The sequence below is a fragment of the Fundulus heteroclitus genome, unplaced genomic scaffold, assembly GCF_011125445.2.
Source record: "Fundulus heteroclitus isolate FHET01 unplaced genomic scaffold, MU-UCD_Fhet_4.1 scaffold_70, whole genome shotgun sequence".
NCBI lineage: Eukaryota > Metazoa > Chordata > Actinopteri > Cyprinodontiformes > Fundulidae > Fundulus > Fundulus heteroclitus.
In genome coordinates this window covers 904,174-920,535 of record NW_023397143.1, presented here as the reverse complement: position 1 = coordinate 920,535, position 16,362 = coordinate 904,174, and the positions used below count along the sequence as shown (strand labels likewise).

Here is a 16,362-nt window from a genome sequence, read left to right as displayed (position 1 = left end):
AGACAAAAAAGGTACCAAAGCCACAGGTGATACTTTAACAAAGTTGTGAGTTGATGAATGGAACAAATGGTTGTCAATGGGAATGTTGAAAAAGCCTTACATTACATTAAGACATCAATTCTTATTGCCACATTGCTAGACAGGACACTGGGAAAAAAACAAAAAACAAAAAAAAAAAAAAAGAAAACGCCTTACAAATATAACTTTTATAACTGTTGTAGACAAAAAAAAGTAGCAAAACATTATTTCACATGCAGTTTTTCACTAAAGCAACAGTAAACTTCTTTGAAAAAAAGAAAACATAAAAAATTATAAATGCTAAAGTAATAAAGAGATGAGAATTGAGCCCATGTTCAGCCTGTTACATCTGCCCTTATCCAACAATGATTTACTCTGAACAACAGTGTTAAAGCCTATTAATTAAAAATAATTAGCAAAAGTTTTGAAGACACAGCATTTGTGGTCAGGGCCCCCAAATGGCTAGCACCACCTCTGATCTTATTGAGGCGATTGTGTAGCAGGTTCCCTGTTGGATGCGCTATAATGCCAGCTGAGTTCGACCTACGTTTACTTGTGTAGTGAAGGACTGTTCAGAGTTATCATTCAACTCCATTTCAGTTCAGGTCCCTCTTTGAGCCCTCTTGGAGCCACGTAAACATTACAGCTGTGATAATTTTCCTCTGCTTTTCCTCTCATGTGAAGTGGCTACCTCCACTTGAAAGTATGACAAGCGTTGTGCGCCAAGGCAATGGGCTTCATGAGGCCATTTTTTAAATCAACCAGTTAATCACAGGTTTACAGAGACGTTGGCGATGCAGGTAGAAGTTCCGGTTCGTGCTGCACGCCAGAAAAAAAGTCCCGGTATGCTGAGAGGTAAAATTGCATACTGGCCCACTTAACACACTGGTGTTATCCCTGGAATACACCATGACAAATATTATTAGCAGCAGTGGCGGCTGGTGATATATATGTACATATTTATATATACTGCTGAAAAAATACAGGGAACACTTGGTGTTACATTGTGTTGTTTAATTGTTCCCTTTATTTTTATGAGCAGTATATATATCTATCCACAGCAAAGTGTGGTTTAAGCAGTAAGGGCTAAGCATGGCTTGGGCCTATGGTTCGGACGAGGGAAAGGGACATGTTGAAACATGGAGTGACAAAGTGACATCTGGTGCTTTTGCCACAGAACTGTCTTTTGAGGTGGAGGATTTTTTTAGGCCCCTCGTCACTGGAGGTTTGTGCAGCTTAGGGTTGCTGAGCCTTAGCAGTTGGAGCCATTGGCTCAAGGTGCTGACTCAGCGATGCTTAAGGCAGGCGCTACGGCGTTAGTGGAGGACAGAATAGGTGCAGTGATGTTGGCAGGATCTTTGCTGACATGGGCTAATGTTCAAAGCAGTAAAAATGCTGAATACTATCAATCAATGCCCCCAATGCTTGTGATTCCAACTCCTGAGTCTGACTTGCCATGGAGGCGATGTGGCGGGTGTCTGACCGAGATGCTTTTATACTCAAACCAGGGCTATGGTGACAAAAGCGTGTACCGTTTGAACCAATAGGAGAATTCAATCGAAATAGCCAACCTTTAACTCTCAGAGGGTAGCTAAGATGGTTTTAATGTAATGGTTACTGCTGGTATTCAGCAGGACACAGAGTTACATATTTTTAAAAGGTTTACTGTGAAGATGAGTAATGGTAGGTGAGGCAGGCAAGCAGAACCAGACTGGGCAGATGAGTAATGGCTGAAGGTGTAGGCAGGCAGGGATGAGCAGGAGACCAGAAGATGCAGGCAGTGAACAGAACAGGTGATGTGGACCAGGGAACCACCAGAACAGGCAGCGCAAGCAGCTGGAGCTCGCGGAAAAACAGGCAGGACTGCAGCATGCAGACACAGGCAACTTTTAACCGAAGAGTCCAGCTGGCTGAGCACACATGAACTGGTAGAGTCAGGGCACATCACACTGGATGAGCCGAGATGAGAAGAGACGTTCTGGCAGGCATGAGTTGGCTGAAGTAGGTATATGTAGACAGGTGAACAGAGTTTACTAATTAGTGCAGCAGGTGGATCTAATTAACAGCAAAGTGTTGGCGGGAAGGAGACTGAGCTGATTGGATATTGGCTGAGAGGTCAAGGCTGATCCAAGAAAAGTCCAAAATAAACAAACAAAAACCCTAAATCATGACATTTAAGATAAATATGGCAGACCTAATCAAAGCCACAAGAATTGAAAAAAAAATGCACAGTAACATTAAAGTTGGACCCTTGGGCCCAGTTTATACACTTTTGTCAGCAAAATAAAAATGTTGATTTTGACCTGAGTTACACTCTAAACTTTGGAAGCCTACACCCAAAATGGATTTTGATTGAATAATCAAAGGTCGTATGTGATCATATGTTAGGTTTACTGTGAGTCCCTGTTGACAAGCTATTGATTAGCAGCCAACTGAAATTGTAAGGATCTGCAATGAAGCTAGCTCAAGATTTATCACATGATTTGGAGCTATTGAGATACACACACAAAAATGTTCTTAGACAGTGTTCCTTAAGAAAAACATATCTTGTGTAGCAAAATCAAAGCCCATCTAACTCCAAAATCAAAGCCCATCTAACTCCAAAATCAAAGCCCATCTAACTCCACTACTAGCTCTTGGTCGATTCCCTGCTTCATATGGCAATCCTGTACCCTTGCGTTGCCATGTTGTACCTGTATAAAAACTATTTCTTAATTTTAGTTAACCATTGGTGTAAAATTTTTACGTAGGATTTTTTGTTAGGAAAATATTATATTATCTCAAAACTATTATTAGACATAGCACTGTTGCCATGGAGCAAGAAGGTTCTGAGTTTAAATCCTGGCCTGGGGTCTTTCTACATGGAGTTTGACTGTTCTCCTTGTGTAGGCATGTACTCTCTGGTACTTCTGCTCCAAAAACATGACGTTTACAGGTTCTTCTAAATTGTCCTTTGGTATGTGTGTGTGTGTGTGTGCGTGTGTGTGTGTGTGTGTGTGTGTGTGTGTGTGTGTGGTTATTTTTCCTGTCCCCTCGCCCAGTAACTGTCGGAGATGGCTGCATGGATGGATTATGACACCTTATCAAACCAAAATAACAAAATGCCATCAAGGTCGGGACAAACAGATGCATTGTATAGCAAGTCAGTATAATGAAATTGACCAAAAACGATTTGATACCCAAATAAGTGATGAGTTCGATTTGACTTTTGTAGACAAATCATTTAGGAAAACAGGCCCATGATTCACCTTACATGCCATTAGTTGCAATAGTTCAGGTATCAGATGGGTAACCCTCCATCTTATACAGATTAGGTAGATTTTCCAGGCATATCCCATTGGAAACAAACCCTTGGGAAAACCCAGATCTCTCTGGGTGGGACTATATTGTTCATCTGTACTATGAATGCCTTGGGATTCCCCAGAACGAGCTGCAAATCGTTGCTGGTGGAGTGGGATTTCTGGGTTTTCCTCCTAAAGCTTATATCTCAGTAACCTTATCTGAGAACAGTGAAGAACAATGGATGGACTTATAATATTACCCTTTTTAGGTAGCTTTACCAGAATTATCTTGATTTACACTTCCTTAAAAAGGCGCTGAAAATGCAATTTAATTTCACTGACACAAAGGCCACTCAGAGGGGCTTGTTTGATTTATTTAATCTTTATTCTCCTAGGTTGGGGGACATACCTCCCCTGGCATTCCCATGTAAAGAGATGTCATGACAAACACATCCAACCAAACGAGAGATGGTGAATAGTTTTCCAGTCCATACATAAAATACATTTATTTACTTCATACTGGACCACCAGCATCCATAGGTCCCACACAGTATCCACCTGTGCTATTAAATATAGAGAGATAACATCTATGAGGGGATTTATTTGCTGTACATGTGAGAGAGGGGGCTTGGCAGAGAGGGTTTAGCTTATAGATGAGAAGAGTGGTGTTGGTGGGGAGCAGCGTTAAGTCTTATCTGCGGTGTCCTCACCTCCTCCCTCTTGTCTACATGATACCACAGGACGACAACGGGTTGGCGATCTGGCAGGTGCAGGCTGACTGGCAGTACTGACGCACAGTCTGGTAGCAGCTGCGGTCAGCGTCCCCGCCCCACTGCACGGGCCCGTTGGGGTCTGAGGGCAAGCGGCTCAGAATGCTGGTGTTGATGGCCAGAGCAGCGAGGCCATAGTCAGTGAACAGCACCGTCTCACGCCGACACGTGGGGCAGGAGATGAACTTGTACTTTGGACACGACTCGTAGAGGATTTGCAGGCACTCCTCACACACCGAGTGCAGGCAGGAGAGAATCCGCGGACGCTTCCCGGCGAAGTTGTATGTGTGACCGCAGGTGGGGCATTCCAGGGGCTCGCAAGGCATGACAGGACCCGAAGAGGAGGACGACGACGTGGAGGAAGAGGTGGAGGAGGAGCGTAGCACGTACTGGTTGACTATAACGTCTTCCATCTTGTAGTGGAACTGGTGGTAGCAGATTTCATTGGCACTGGTTTTGCGCTGCGCCAGGAAACTGTGTTCCCTGCGCATCAGTGGGGCCGGAGGGGAAACCATCGGTCTGGGAGATGGTGCTATGTCCAGTGTCAGGTCACTGCAGGCCTGGTTGACGATGATCTCGCCCTCACCGCCGCCATCCCATGCCACCCGTGGAGCTGGCGCATAGCGAGGTTGGGTGACGGGAACAGGACATTCCCTGGGAAACTTTTCCGACTGGATGATCTTGACAGTGTCCATGGGGATGGCCAGTGGCTGACGCCTGAGACAGGACATTCGCACGGTTTTGGAGTTCTGAGATAGACGGGCTGTAGCTCTAATCAGCGCTGGACGCCCCGGCTTGGTTCTGCACAAGGGGAAGAAAATGTATCTCCTTCTCTGAAGTCAGCCATTAGAGGGGACGTGGGGACGGATGGATGCCTCCATGTTCCCTTCAAAGGTCTCCCCTGGTAGTTGCTTCTGTCAACCTCAGTCTCAATGAATGAAAGAGCTCAGCCAACACAATGTTTACCTCAAAGTCTGTAACAGCAAACCTATAATTGTTAGATATATATTTAAAAAAAAAAAAAACTTCACTTGTATAGTATTTAACAGTCTAGTTCACAGAACTTGATCAGGGTTGACTATATACAGTCAATTATTTTGTTGTTTAACAGCATTTATGTCGGTGCCCTCCAGCTCTTGGAAGTGCACAGGAATTTTAAATACTTCAGCACTAAGATATGTTTTCACTCACTGCACCAATATGATTAACACACACACACAGTACAGCTTGGGGATTTTGAAATTCACACAGTGTGTTATGGTTGATTACAGGCAGTTCATTAAGGTCCAGAAGTATTTCCTAAGATTTTTTCCTGTGACTTGCAAAAGGAAACTATTTCTCACTCAAACAAGTATTGAATTTCCTGTTTTTGGCTGTGGCTGTGTTAGAAGGAATGCCCTTCCGCCTGTCTCTCTGTCGTTGGTTCAGTTTGGTCAGAAGACCTTGTTTGACCCTTCTCCTTGGTTTCTTGATAAGCAGAAGGGAGGAGGATTATTTGGGGAGGTGTTCTATAATGCTCTAGAGAGCTGTAGCAACGGCTCCTCGAATTCCTCAGCGGCGGGAGTGAAGAGCTTCTTTTTTATTTAAACTCCCAGACAGTCGTCATAACTATCTAGAGCCGTTTCATAAATGCTTCTGTGGTGTGTTGTCTCCTCTTTCAGTGTGTCAGATTCCTCTGGTCCATTTACCTGTGAAAAGTGGAAGAAGGACAATGTTAGCTTGAGTATATGTTTTTAAAATTTAATCTCAAACTTGTAACAAGATAGCATGTCACAATCCTAAACTTCAGTATATTTTATCTAGATTTTCTTTGACTAAGTAGTTGTAAATTATTCATCTCTTTTCCCTACAGTTCCTCTAAATAAAATTCAGCTTAGCCAGTAACTTTCAGGAGTCACTGAAACAATGTCCAAAGGTTTTATTCACTCACAGCACTGCTCAAACCATCATGTAAAAATGGAAAGAGTTTGGCACAACAACAAACCTACCAGGAAACTAAGCTGATAGAGCATTAATTAGACCCGCAGCTCAGAGGCCCACAGTAACTGTAGAGGAGCTGCACAAATCCACAGCTCAGGTGGGTTAAGCAGCTGACAGGACAGCGGTTTTCCATATCTGGCATTTATGGAAAAAAAGGCAAGAAGAAAGCCATTGTTGAGAGAAAGTCATACAAGTCTCAGGCTATGAATTCAAGACAACAAACTAGAGGAATAAGGTTTCCTGGTCAGATGCAGGGTTCCATGCAGTCTTGAAAAGTATAAAATGTCCTTTCTATATTTTCCAAGTCTTGATAATGAGAAAAAGAAAACTGAATATGGAATAGTGTTTAATTTTTTAGACCTTTTTCCTTCTTCCATTTTCTTTCAATTCTCAAAGACAAAGGTTTGAATAAATGTTGTAGTTTACACATGGTTTTAAATTTATTTGACATGGTTTATTTCTAGTTTGGCAAATCACACCTTGATTTAAATTTTTGCACCAACCAGTTTTTGATTAGGGACGATAGGGACATTACCCTACCCAGAAATCTTCAACTGCACCCATGGTTCATAAACTGCATTATATGGCAAAACAAGGCACCAAAAAAGTTCCAAAGACCAAAACATTTTTTTTTTTTTACAGGATATGCATTTAGTCAAGGATGCTCTATTACTGACTGTTAAATCCAAGCATTTTAAACTTTGAAATAGAGTCGATCTACTTTAGTCCAGAAACTGCAAAACCTATGAAACCCTGTTCCATACTTCAACAAACCTGTAGATAATAAAGCCTAACTACTCTTCAAGAAGGTTCAAAGTAAACAATTTTTACTCAAACACCGAAAGACCGAAATCTAGAAAGTTTAGTTTGGAGAAGTGCTGAATTCTATGATGAAAACAATAGGAACCCTGCTAAGGTGTACGAGAAATCTAATCACCCTGAACAGATAATCCTCATGGTGAAGGCAGCATCATGCTGTGGGGATGCTGGTCCGCTCTGCTCAATGGATATTCGGAGCATTACGGTACGCTGTGTCACTACCTGATTGGCCCCATAACAGGACCCCTGAGCAGTCTAGGAGACTGCCTGACTGTAATGTCCATGAGAATGACTCGGATAATGACAAGACGGATCGGGGCATGCTTGATGCCGAAATGGCACAGCTGTTCAACTCAGACACTGAATATGAAGAATTTGATGGATTTGTGGAAGAGGAATGAAACAATAAGTGAATATATTTTTCTGTACCGGTATTTGTTGTGACAACTGAGTTGAATAAAGTTTGATTTACCAGACTGTGTTGCTTTGCTTAATGCACCTTATTATCTGGTGCGCCTTATGTGTGAACATAGATGCGCTAATTTACAGTGCGTCTTGTAATCTGGTGCGCCTTATTGCCCGAAAAACACGGTGAATCTAACTTTTTGCATAGATTTAAAAATTATCTTCACATATCCTTTCCATCCAATTGGACTAAGCTTAAGGTATTTATCTTACTTGCAAACATTTTAATTCCTTTTTCTATTGCTTTCCTTCCACTAGACAATTATGGGCTACTTTATGTTAGTTTAGCACATAAAATCCCAATAAAACACATTTAAAAAACATTTGCAAGCCACTACAGGTGCATCAAATTCCCTGTCTTTACTTTTTCTGAAGGGATAGGTTTCCAACACAGCTTATTCAGGACTGAAAGCTTTTGTCACATTTCCTGTTGTATCTTGGCCTCTGCTCTGCCATCTCATCAACATGGAACATAATAACCGTGCTGCTGTTCGCTGGGAGGCACGTTGCAGATGGCATGGTTTTCTATTGACCAAGCACATTACATTAATTTGAAGATTTTAATCACAGTCTCCCCAGGGTTAATCTGAAATAGTTTTATAGGGTAATTAATTTATGTATTTCCTTGCCCAGTCAACAAAACTAAAACAAGAAGACAAAAGACACGTTCTTCTGCAGCAAAATATAATAATTGGTTAGCTGGAAGTCCATGACCTTGTTAAGCAGTTCCACAGCAAATACTGTGACGTGATTGTTCAAAAAACTTAATAGGAAATAGAGAAAAAGTAACAGCTTAAAAAATACAAACCAAACAAAATATAAAGATATCTACAATGTACCTGGGGAGACTGAATAAAATGTTCTGCTCTCCTAGAGACACCAGGTACACAACAAACTGTATTTAAGGTTTAAAAAGTGGATTTTGCATGATATGTTCCCTTAAATATGTTTTGGCCTATGTTTTATTTTTTGGTAATTGGATTTAGAAAACGTAATGAAACAATGTATTCTTTTTTAAATAAACAAATTCTTAATTTAGAATACAAGCCAGTCTTTCTCTTTTGTGGTCAAAACAAGTGGGTAGGAATAGGTGTTTGATTTGGTTGAGGGAATAATAAAAGATTCAGCAGCAAAGAGAAACGTTTTATTGTCACGTTTCAATTCTGCAACTAATGCACAGACAGTAGGAGGGGCTGCTTATGCCCTGCACATCTAAGCTGTTGTTCTATGTATTGTTTCAAACATAGATGAAACAGAGCATATAACAAACACATTATCAAATACTTTTAGTTTGGATTAGGATGAAAAACAAAAATCCACATCTACTTACATTGGAAGTGAAAAACACTCACCTCAGCCCTTTATGGGCTGCGTTACAGGGTTTTTGACCACAAACAAGAAAACCAGCTTGTAATTTAATTTGATATTTCATATTTTGAAAGTGTATGTCAAATAATCCACTTACTGTATATATCTTTCAAGAACATCCAGTTAGCAAAACATTCTCACGCATGTATTATACAAATTATTCTAAATAATAAGGTCTGTGGGAGCAGTAAACGTAAATTTCCACACTGTGTTGAAAAGCAGGTGACTGGAACACAGTTGTGGTCCGACACTTGCGTTTCTTCCTGTTCGTTGTCAACACCAAGCCAATCTCACGCAAACTGCTTTGCTTTTCCTTCTAACAGGCGTGGGAGAAGGTCACAATCTGTGTGGAGGGTTTGTGTCATACTGCGAGTGGGCAAGTGAAAAAGGAACGAACGTTCAGATGAACATTTTTAACTTGACCAAAACAATAGCTGGCGGATAGCGAAAGAGGGAGGATGACACGATTCTCATTCTGTGCTCGGTTGTCGACAGTGATGATTCATTATTGAGAGGAAAAAAAAGAAGAAGAAAGAAACGCATCGAGCAGAGGAGGTAACCTACATGCTGACGAAAAGAGACAGAGAGGGGGGGGGGGGAAAGACAGAAGATGAAACCCAGCACAGGTTCTGGCTTTTTTTTCCACACGGTTTGTTTAGCTGTGCACTTCTCTGTGGTTTCCTGTCCCCCCCAGCCCCAGCTTAAAAGTCACACCGAATGGAAAAGGTGACCCCTTTCTCAACAGACGGAAGTGGTTGGTGATGAAGTAAGCCATACTGGACAGTTTCTCAATTTTTCTTCCCTTTCTTCGCTAATCTGTCGACATATTTGTTCACTTGGGCACGCAGCGTTGTCAGCAGGCTCCGCTCTGAATTTCACCAATCGCTATCTCACCAAAGCAGCAGCGCAGTGCCGCAACACTTCCCCTAAAATAGCCTGTTTCCCTCTCATCCTCTGGCACACACAGTGCGCAGGGCACACAGAGCAAGCTTTCATACACATTTCATGAGCCTGGGTGGAATAAATAAGCATCTAACACGACTTTTCTGAGGATCCAACATCTTGTATGTGTTTAGGCTTAAGGAAAACTATCATGTATGTGGAGTTATTTGTTAGAAATACAATTCCATGTATACTTCTATGATTTTAAATAAAAATACCTCATGTTCACCAGAGATGCATCAGTCATGTTTATATTGCTCAAAACCTTGCATTTCACTGCAAAAGCGGATCTAAAAATGAGTAAAATGTTCTTAAAGTTAGTGTTTTTGTCCTTGATTTGAGCAGGTAAATAAGAAGATCTGCCAAAGGAATGAGTATTTTGACCCCTAAAATAAGATAATTAGACATCCTGCACCTGAAATAAGATGGAGATGAGTTGTTCCTATTTTAGGTGCAACAATCTTATTCCATTGGCAAACCATCTTATTTACATGCTCAAATCAAGGACAAATGCACTCATTTTAGGTACATTTTACTTATTTTTAGTTCCGTTTTTGCAGTGTTCCAGTTCTGGTGGATACAAATTTCTTTCACAAATATAATATGTACAAACTTATTTGTGTAAATTTTGTTTTATTTTAACAAATAAATACAAAGAGCACCAACCATAAAAGAAAACAATGTGTTGAAGGATCCCTTGTTAATAGCAGTAGCTTTAAGGGTAAAGAGATTAAAGGTATAGTGGATGATTTTTCTGGAAATGTAGGTAAGATACGGCCAAGTCCCATTTGAGTAACTGTGCGCCTGCGCAACACCGTCTTACCTGCTCTTCCGCTCTTCAGTGGGATCGTGTGAAAGAATCTCCCAAATCCACTCTGGTCTTATTTCTTTCTTCTGAGTCCTTCCTCTTCTTCTCATAGACTTGTAAGACAGTTTGCTTCTTGCGACTCTCAGCCATTTTCAAGGTATAGGGTGAGAGCAGTGGAGCTACAATGAATGGTCACTGCAGTGAATCCAGTAGCTAACTGGATACATGGACGCTAGAAGTACGCATATGCATCTAGAGGAAACTACTAAGGAGCGTGCACGCACATTGGCGTTAGGTGAGCACGTCACAATCACTGGCATGTGGGACAGCCAATAAATAAGATGATCCCCTGGAACTTAAAGCAGAAAAAAGATGGCCCCTATTCTTTTAACTGAAAAGTGTTCATTAGAGGCCAGAGGTGCAGTTACCCTTTCCTGTAATTGAATGCATGACATACTTGATCACTGCTCTTATCATTTTGTCTGTCAACAGTTTGGGTTTTTAAAATAAGAGGTTGTCTAATTTGTTTCTGTAGATGTAATAACCAAAAGCGACTAGCAGGGCGACTCTAGAGCTAGTGAGCCACAGTAAAGAGCACAACATTTCTTCTTCAGTCAAAACATGCCTAAGCAGAGGTAAGAACGTGTCTGTGGCTCATTTATTGAATATCCCCTCTTTTAGGTATGCTTTAATTGCTGTTAAATAGCTTGGGAAAACATTTAGTCATCAATTATATCAACATACTTTGTTGTTGAGGTTCAACCACATCCAGCAGGTAGCTCACAGCTGCTGATGCTACGGCTTGCGTGAATGTTGTAGCATATATAAAGCATCGTAGCTGTAGACACTATTTGCACCTCAGGTACGAAATGCTGGTATGTTCTGATGTTTTTTGTTGTGCTATTGAGCAACTGTATTTTAGTTGGTTTATTTTGTATCTGCTATTTGTTATTATGGCATATTTGTGTACCGTGACAGTCCAGAAGACTGCTGTACCAGAGTTTACGGATTTATTCACTATTCTGTATGTACCTACGTTTGATCAAGTAAGTAAATAAATGCCTGAGGAGAGGAAAAAAATGTGTCTGACCCCTGATTTTCCCCTTTTTAGGGCAGTACATTAACAGAAAATTAAGTGCTAGCCTTATTATCCTCATTTGCTCATCAAAGTATGTCTTCTAACTTTTATCCGTTTTTATTTTTATTTTTATTTTTACCAAGCTCAAAACAAAGTCAATCAAAGTACAAGATGCTTACAGAGCAAAAAAAGTTGGCATTTTTAGTTACACATTTCACTAAATTTCATGAATGGCAACAAAATCAGATTGTTTTAGCATTTTATCTGCTAATTGGAGCCAAACAAAGAAAAACTCACTGGAAGTTTTTTTATGAAACTTAATGATAAACATAATTTTGATAATGAAGTCAGGTAAGTTCCTTTATGAGGTTGGCTTCATTTTCAATCAGAATGCTTGATTTCAAATTTTAAACTTTAATTACAGATATAGAGTTATGTGACATTGCATACATTTTAAGTTTGGTAAATATCTCATTTAGATCAAAAGCTTTGTTTCATGTCTGAATTTCCATTTTGTTGTAATAAGATCTGCTCCAAAACCAGATGACGGCTTAAATTAGAGGCCAATTTTCATGCGCTAAGTGACATGGGTGTTATTTTGGCACACAACTCCCACCTTTAAGATGGAAAAAACATATCCTCCGACAAGACAAGAAAAGCGCAGGGTCAGATTTACAAACAAAGCCGAGAGCCATAGGCCCTAGATAGTTTTTTTTCTAACCATAAAGATTATCAATCAGAGTACTCACAGGAAATTCAGGACCAAATTCAGTCCAGAGAGGCTCCACCCCATGAAGACAGAAAGCCCAAGAAAAATGTACCCAGAATCCAAGGTTTACTGTTAGTGCCATACCTTTTAGGCATTAGGAGGATTTAGTCAATTTCAGATTGGGCTTTTAATGTTGTTGCAGTATATAAGGAAGTTCAGAAAGAAAAACACCAAAGAATTTGAGCCAAATTAAGAATTGGGAATGAGCTGCACTGATGCAAATTGTATGGCCAATTTGGTGCAGGTTTCTATAACTTTTGACCTGCCAATATTAGCAGTTTCGGACCATTAACATAAAAAAAATATATATTTGTATTAAAAGTTAAAAGAACAGAAAAGAATTTTTAAAACAAAGAAAACAAAATGATTAAGAAATTTTTATTTTTTTAAATTAGCGCACTGAAACAGCAGTCTTACTTTATATTCCTTTGTAAATTCTGAACTATACATAAAGACTTTATTTTTATTTGTTTTTATTTTTGCCAGGTTGAAAAAGAAATGACTAACCTCAATGGTGACTTTCCCGGTTCAAATAAAGGCTTAATAATAAAAATAAAGACTTCCAACATTTCCAAATCCAGCAGGTTTCATTTCAAGCAAAGATTAAAAGCTCAAAATTATGAAACAAGGCAACTTTCTTCTCTCCATTTGGAGTTCTTTTTATCTGCTATACGTCATAAACAACTGAACTTCCTCTTATATAGCTTATTACATTTCTGGGCCTCCTGATTAGATTTTCAAAGACCTCAGCTATACTGGAATTAGCTAACTCTAAGGCTTCTTCCCTCAGTTGCAACGTCAACACTGAAGAGTGCTGTCTATGCAGTTAGACATGGCTCTGTCTGTGATTGAGAAATATCCAATTTTTTCAAAACTCAACATCAGGCCATCAAACAATTTTGCAGCAAATCTCAATTTTCTTTGCGATTATGAGCATTTTAAAAGAATATAACCTGAGGTTGAGGTCAAATAAGATAAAAAAAGAATTGAGCATTTCAAATATGTTAAGTGGACAAATAAATACTGTTTGCAAAATTAAACTATTTTGGTTATGCCTAAGGTTTAAAATAAAGTACCTACACAGGTGGAGCGGCTTTTGAGTCTGAGAGAGACAAAGCAGCTAAAATTTCCCAATAATTTGTTGACAGTGATATGAAAAGGACGGATGGCCGATGGAGGCAGCCCGCTGATGGGCCAGCTTTGGTGCAGCTTCCTCCTAATCGACGGAGACCGCTCAGATTATGTAAGGAGCTCATCTCCACCCCACCATCCTATCAACACAGTGTCAAACCCTGAAGCTCTCCACAGTTTTCCTGCGTCCACGTCGTCGTGGGTCATCTTCCAACAGGAGGAATTATCACTAATGAAATCACATCAGGCATTTGACCCCATCAAGACGGAGGAGGAACTGACCACAGCGATGTCAGAGGAGTCACTCTCAGCTGCGGATTCCTCACACAATTAAAAACACACAGAGCTGCTTTCACACACACACACACACAAATCCATCCCAGGACATTCTTACCCTCAGTCAAGTTCGTCGTGTACGGAGCACCACCCTTCTACATTTCTAAAGGAGACAAGCGATCTGATAAAAGGCTGATGGTAGACGATAAATGGGCATTCTTGAATGCGTCTTCTAGATAAAACACACCTCACATGTTCCCTTCGCGCACATTCATTCACATTCACAGCTCAACACCATCACACAGCAAAGAGTCCACCTGTGGGGATCGGACCCCCGGATGGGGAGCCATGTTCTGAATGAGTCATCGATGGGAGCGCGTACGAGTACGTCTCCCCCGTCGCTCTGCCATCCACAGAGACCTGTGTTTTTCCTCCTAACGGCATCCCAGACGGAGCGGAGGGTGTGGGCATGCGATGCCCCGATGCAACATGCCAGCAGTATGTCAAGTATGTCAGCTATGTAGCGATTTGAATTCATACTCAAACGCTTTTTCTGGCGAAGAAGAAACATGTCAACACATCTCTGACCCATGTGGGATATAATGCTGCATATCGGGATTACGTAACATGTCAGAACCCTAGCTGGACAAATCCCCAATCATGTTTTCTCCTCATTGGATATTTGCTAAATTTCAATGATGAACAGGACTTACGTTACGCTAAAACTGTACTGCCTTCCGCAGCTTCCCGTTTTATCCTGCCCCCTCCCCTTGTTTCCCCAATCTCCGTGGACAATGCCATCCAGTGTTTGCGTTTTTTAATCCTGTCAAGGTGTTGATTTAAACAATACAGTCTGCTGTCACTCACGGCAGCAGACATCGGCCATTTTGCCTCGCAATTCATTACGGCCAATTGCTCTTTGTTCTCGCCTGTGTAGCCGCCACACACCAACATGGCAGAGCTGCACATGCTGCTCTAAAATAAAAAGCATGAGCAATACACATCCCTCTTCCTGACACGGACCTCATTGAGGATTTATGAGGGGGAAAGTGGCCGGCCTCTCCGGTAAGAGCGGCGGCTTGATCGATGGCGGCCAATAATTAAGGATGCCTCCGCACGGTTTTTAAGGGAGACGACATTTACGAGCCATTACGGAAGCAAACTGCTTGGGTCTTCACGAGATGAAAGCGGCCGCGCACACGGCTTTGCAACGACTGGGAGGGGTGCAGTTTGGATGAAGCAGCAGTTATGCAATCGCAGCGTGGTGCACAGGGCGCTCTCGCTGCATCGCCCGATGCATGGCCATTATGGAGATGCATCCGTGGGTGCTGACAACTACAGAAAAGACCGTTGCTCCCCCAACTCTGCTCTCTGCCTATGCATTGTCTCGAAAATGTCCCTGAAGCTCGCAGAAAACCCTCAATACGATATCTCACTCATGTTTCCACCCGATAGGGTTTTGATCTTTGCCGACAAGACGCTGTGGCTCTGTGGGCGTTATGGTTATGGTCTTCATTCAGACATCAGTGTGGGAAGGCATGCCTTTCGACACAAATCCACATGATGCAACGTCTGTGCAAAAACCCCGGCTCTAGCAAAACAAAGCAGAACACTGCCTCCTTCTTTCCCATGCTTGTAGAGAAAGGAAGGTAGCACGAAAACAGGGATGATGAGATGAATCTTCACCATGAAAGAGATGTAAATCTTCGCCTTGTCCTCACCTGTCTGCTTCACGGGGCCGTAATATTCCGGTCTTTTTCTTCCTCGTCAAGCTCTCTGTATTTCATGACAAGCTGCTTTGTCTTCTTTGTCGCTGGCGTGGAGGAGGATGCTCTCTGCCCTCTCTCCTGCTCGTCTCTATTCTCGAAACGTCAACAACATGGAGGAGATGTTAAGATGGAGGAAGCTGTTGCAAAGTGGACACATCAGTCCGCTCTCATCGACCGCAGCATCACTGCTTATCTGGCGTCGTTCCGCTTCGCTCTTCCAGTCTTTCCCCTTTGAGTCGTAGCCGAGCGTCTGTCGTCCCTCTTCTCCATCCGTGTGTGCGTCTGCTTCTATTCACACATTATTGATCCTATTCATTGCAGGCACCCAAGCTTCTTGTATCTGTCATATGTGCCCCTACTATGTCCTCCTTTCTTTCTTATTACCTTCTTCCTCTTCTCGTCTTCAGGTGAGCCTCTATCTTCTCCTTCTCTCTCTCTCCCCTGCTGTCATCCCTCAGCTGGCGTTCATTACTGCTCTTTCTCCTCCGCCGTCCGCTCACTCACACATGCGCAGTGTTCTCACACATACATACATGCACACGCACACATAGTGCTCTGTCTCCTCTGTGCTTCTGGCTCCGTCCTTATTCATGTAGTTGATTCTGCCTGCCCGCCTCCCCCCTCCTGCCCGCCTCTCTCTCTCTCTCTCTCTCTCTCTCTCTCTTTTTCTCTCACTGCAGCACTCACTGCAGTGCCTCTGCAGGCGGGATCACGTTTGCTCGTTGCCAGAGAAAATACTTCAGCCAATCAGGATAGTACTCCCCACCCCCATCTAAACACACAAATGCATACACACACAAGCCCTTTCTGAGATGCAAAAAAGAAACCAAAAGCAATGAATCATACTTTATGTGCAGGCATATGGCAAGGCAGCGCCAGCCAGACACA

General features: G+C 41.8%; 1 protein-coding gene across 1 annotated transcript; it reads right to left on the bottom strand.

Moving 5' to 3' along the window:
- Positions 1–3,662: 3,662 nt before the first annotated feature.
- Positions 3,663–16,102, bottom strand: rnf208 (ring finger protein 208). Its single transcript, XM_012876437.3, has 2 exons — positions 15,427–16,102; positions 3,663–5,757 (listed from the first exon to the last, which is right to left on the bottom strand). The coding sequence occupies exon 2, from the start codon at positions 4,798–4,800 to the stop codon at positions 4,024–4,026; it is 777 nt and encodes a 258-aa protein (XP_012731891.1). The 5' UTR covers positions 4,801–5,757; positions 15,427–16,102; the 3' UTR covers positions 3,663–4,023.
- Positions 16,103–16,362: the final 260 nt, after the last annotated feature.

Coding starts and splice junctions, on each gene's coding strand:
- rnf208 (XM_012876437.3), bottom strand. CDS start 4,800: ATGTCCTGTCTCAGGCGTCAGCCACTGGCCATCCCCATGGACACTGTC.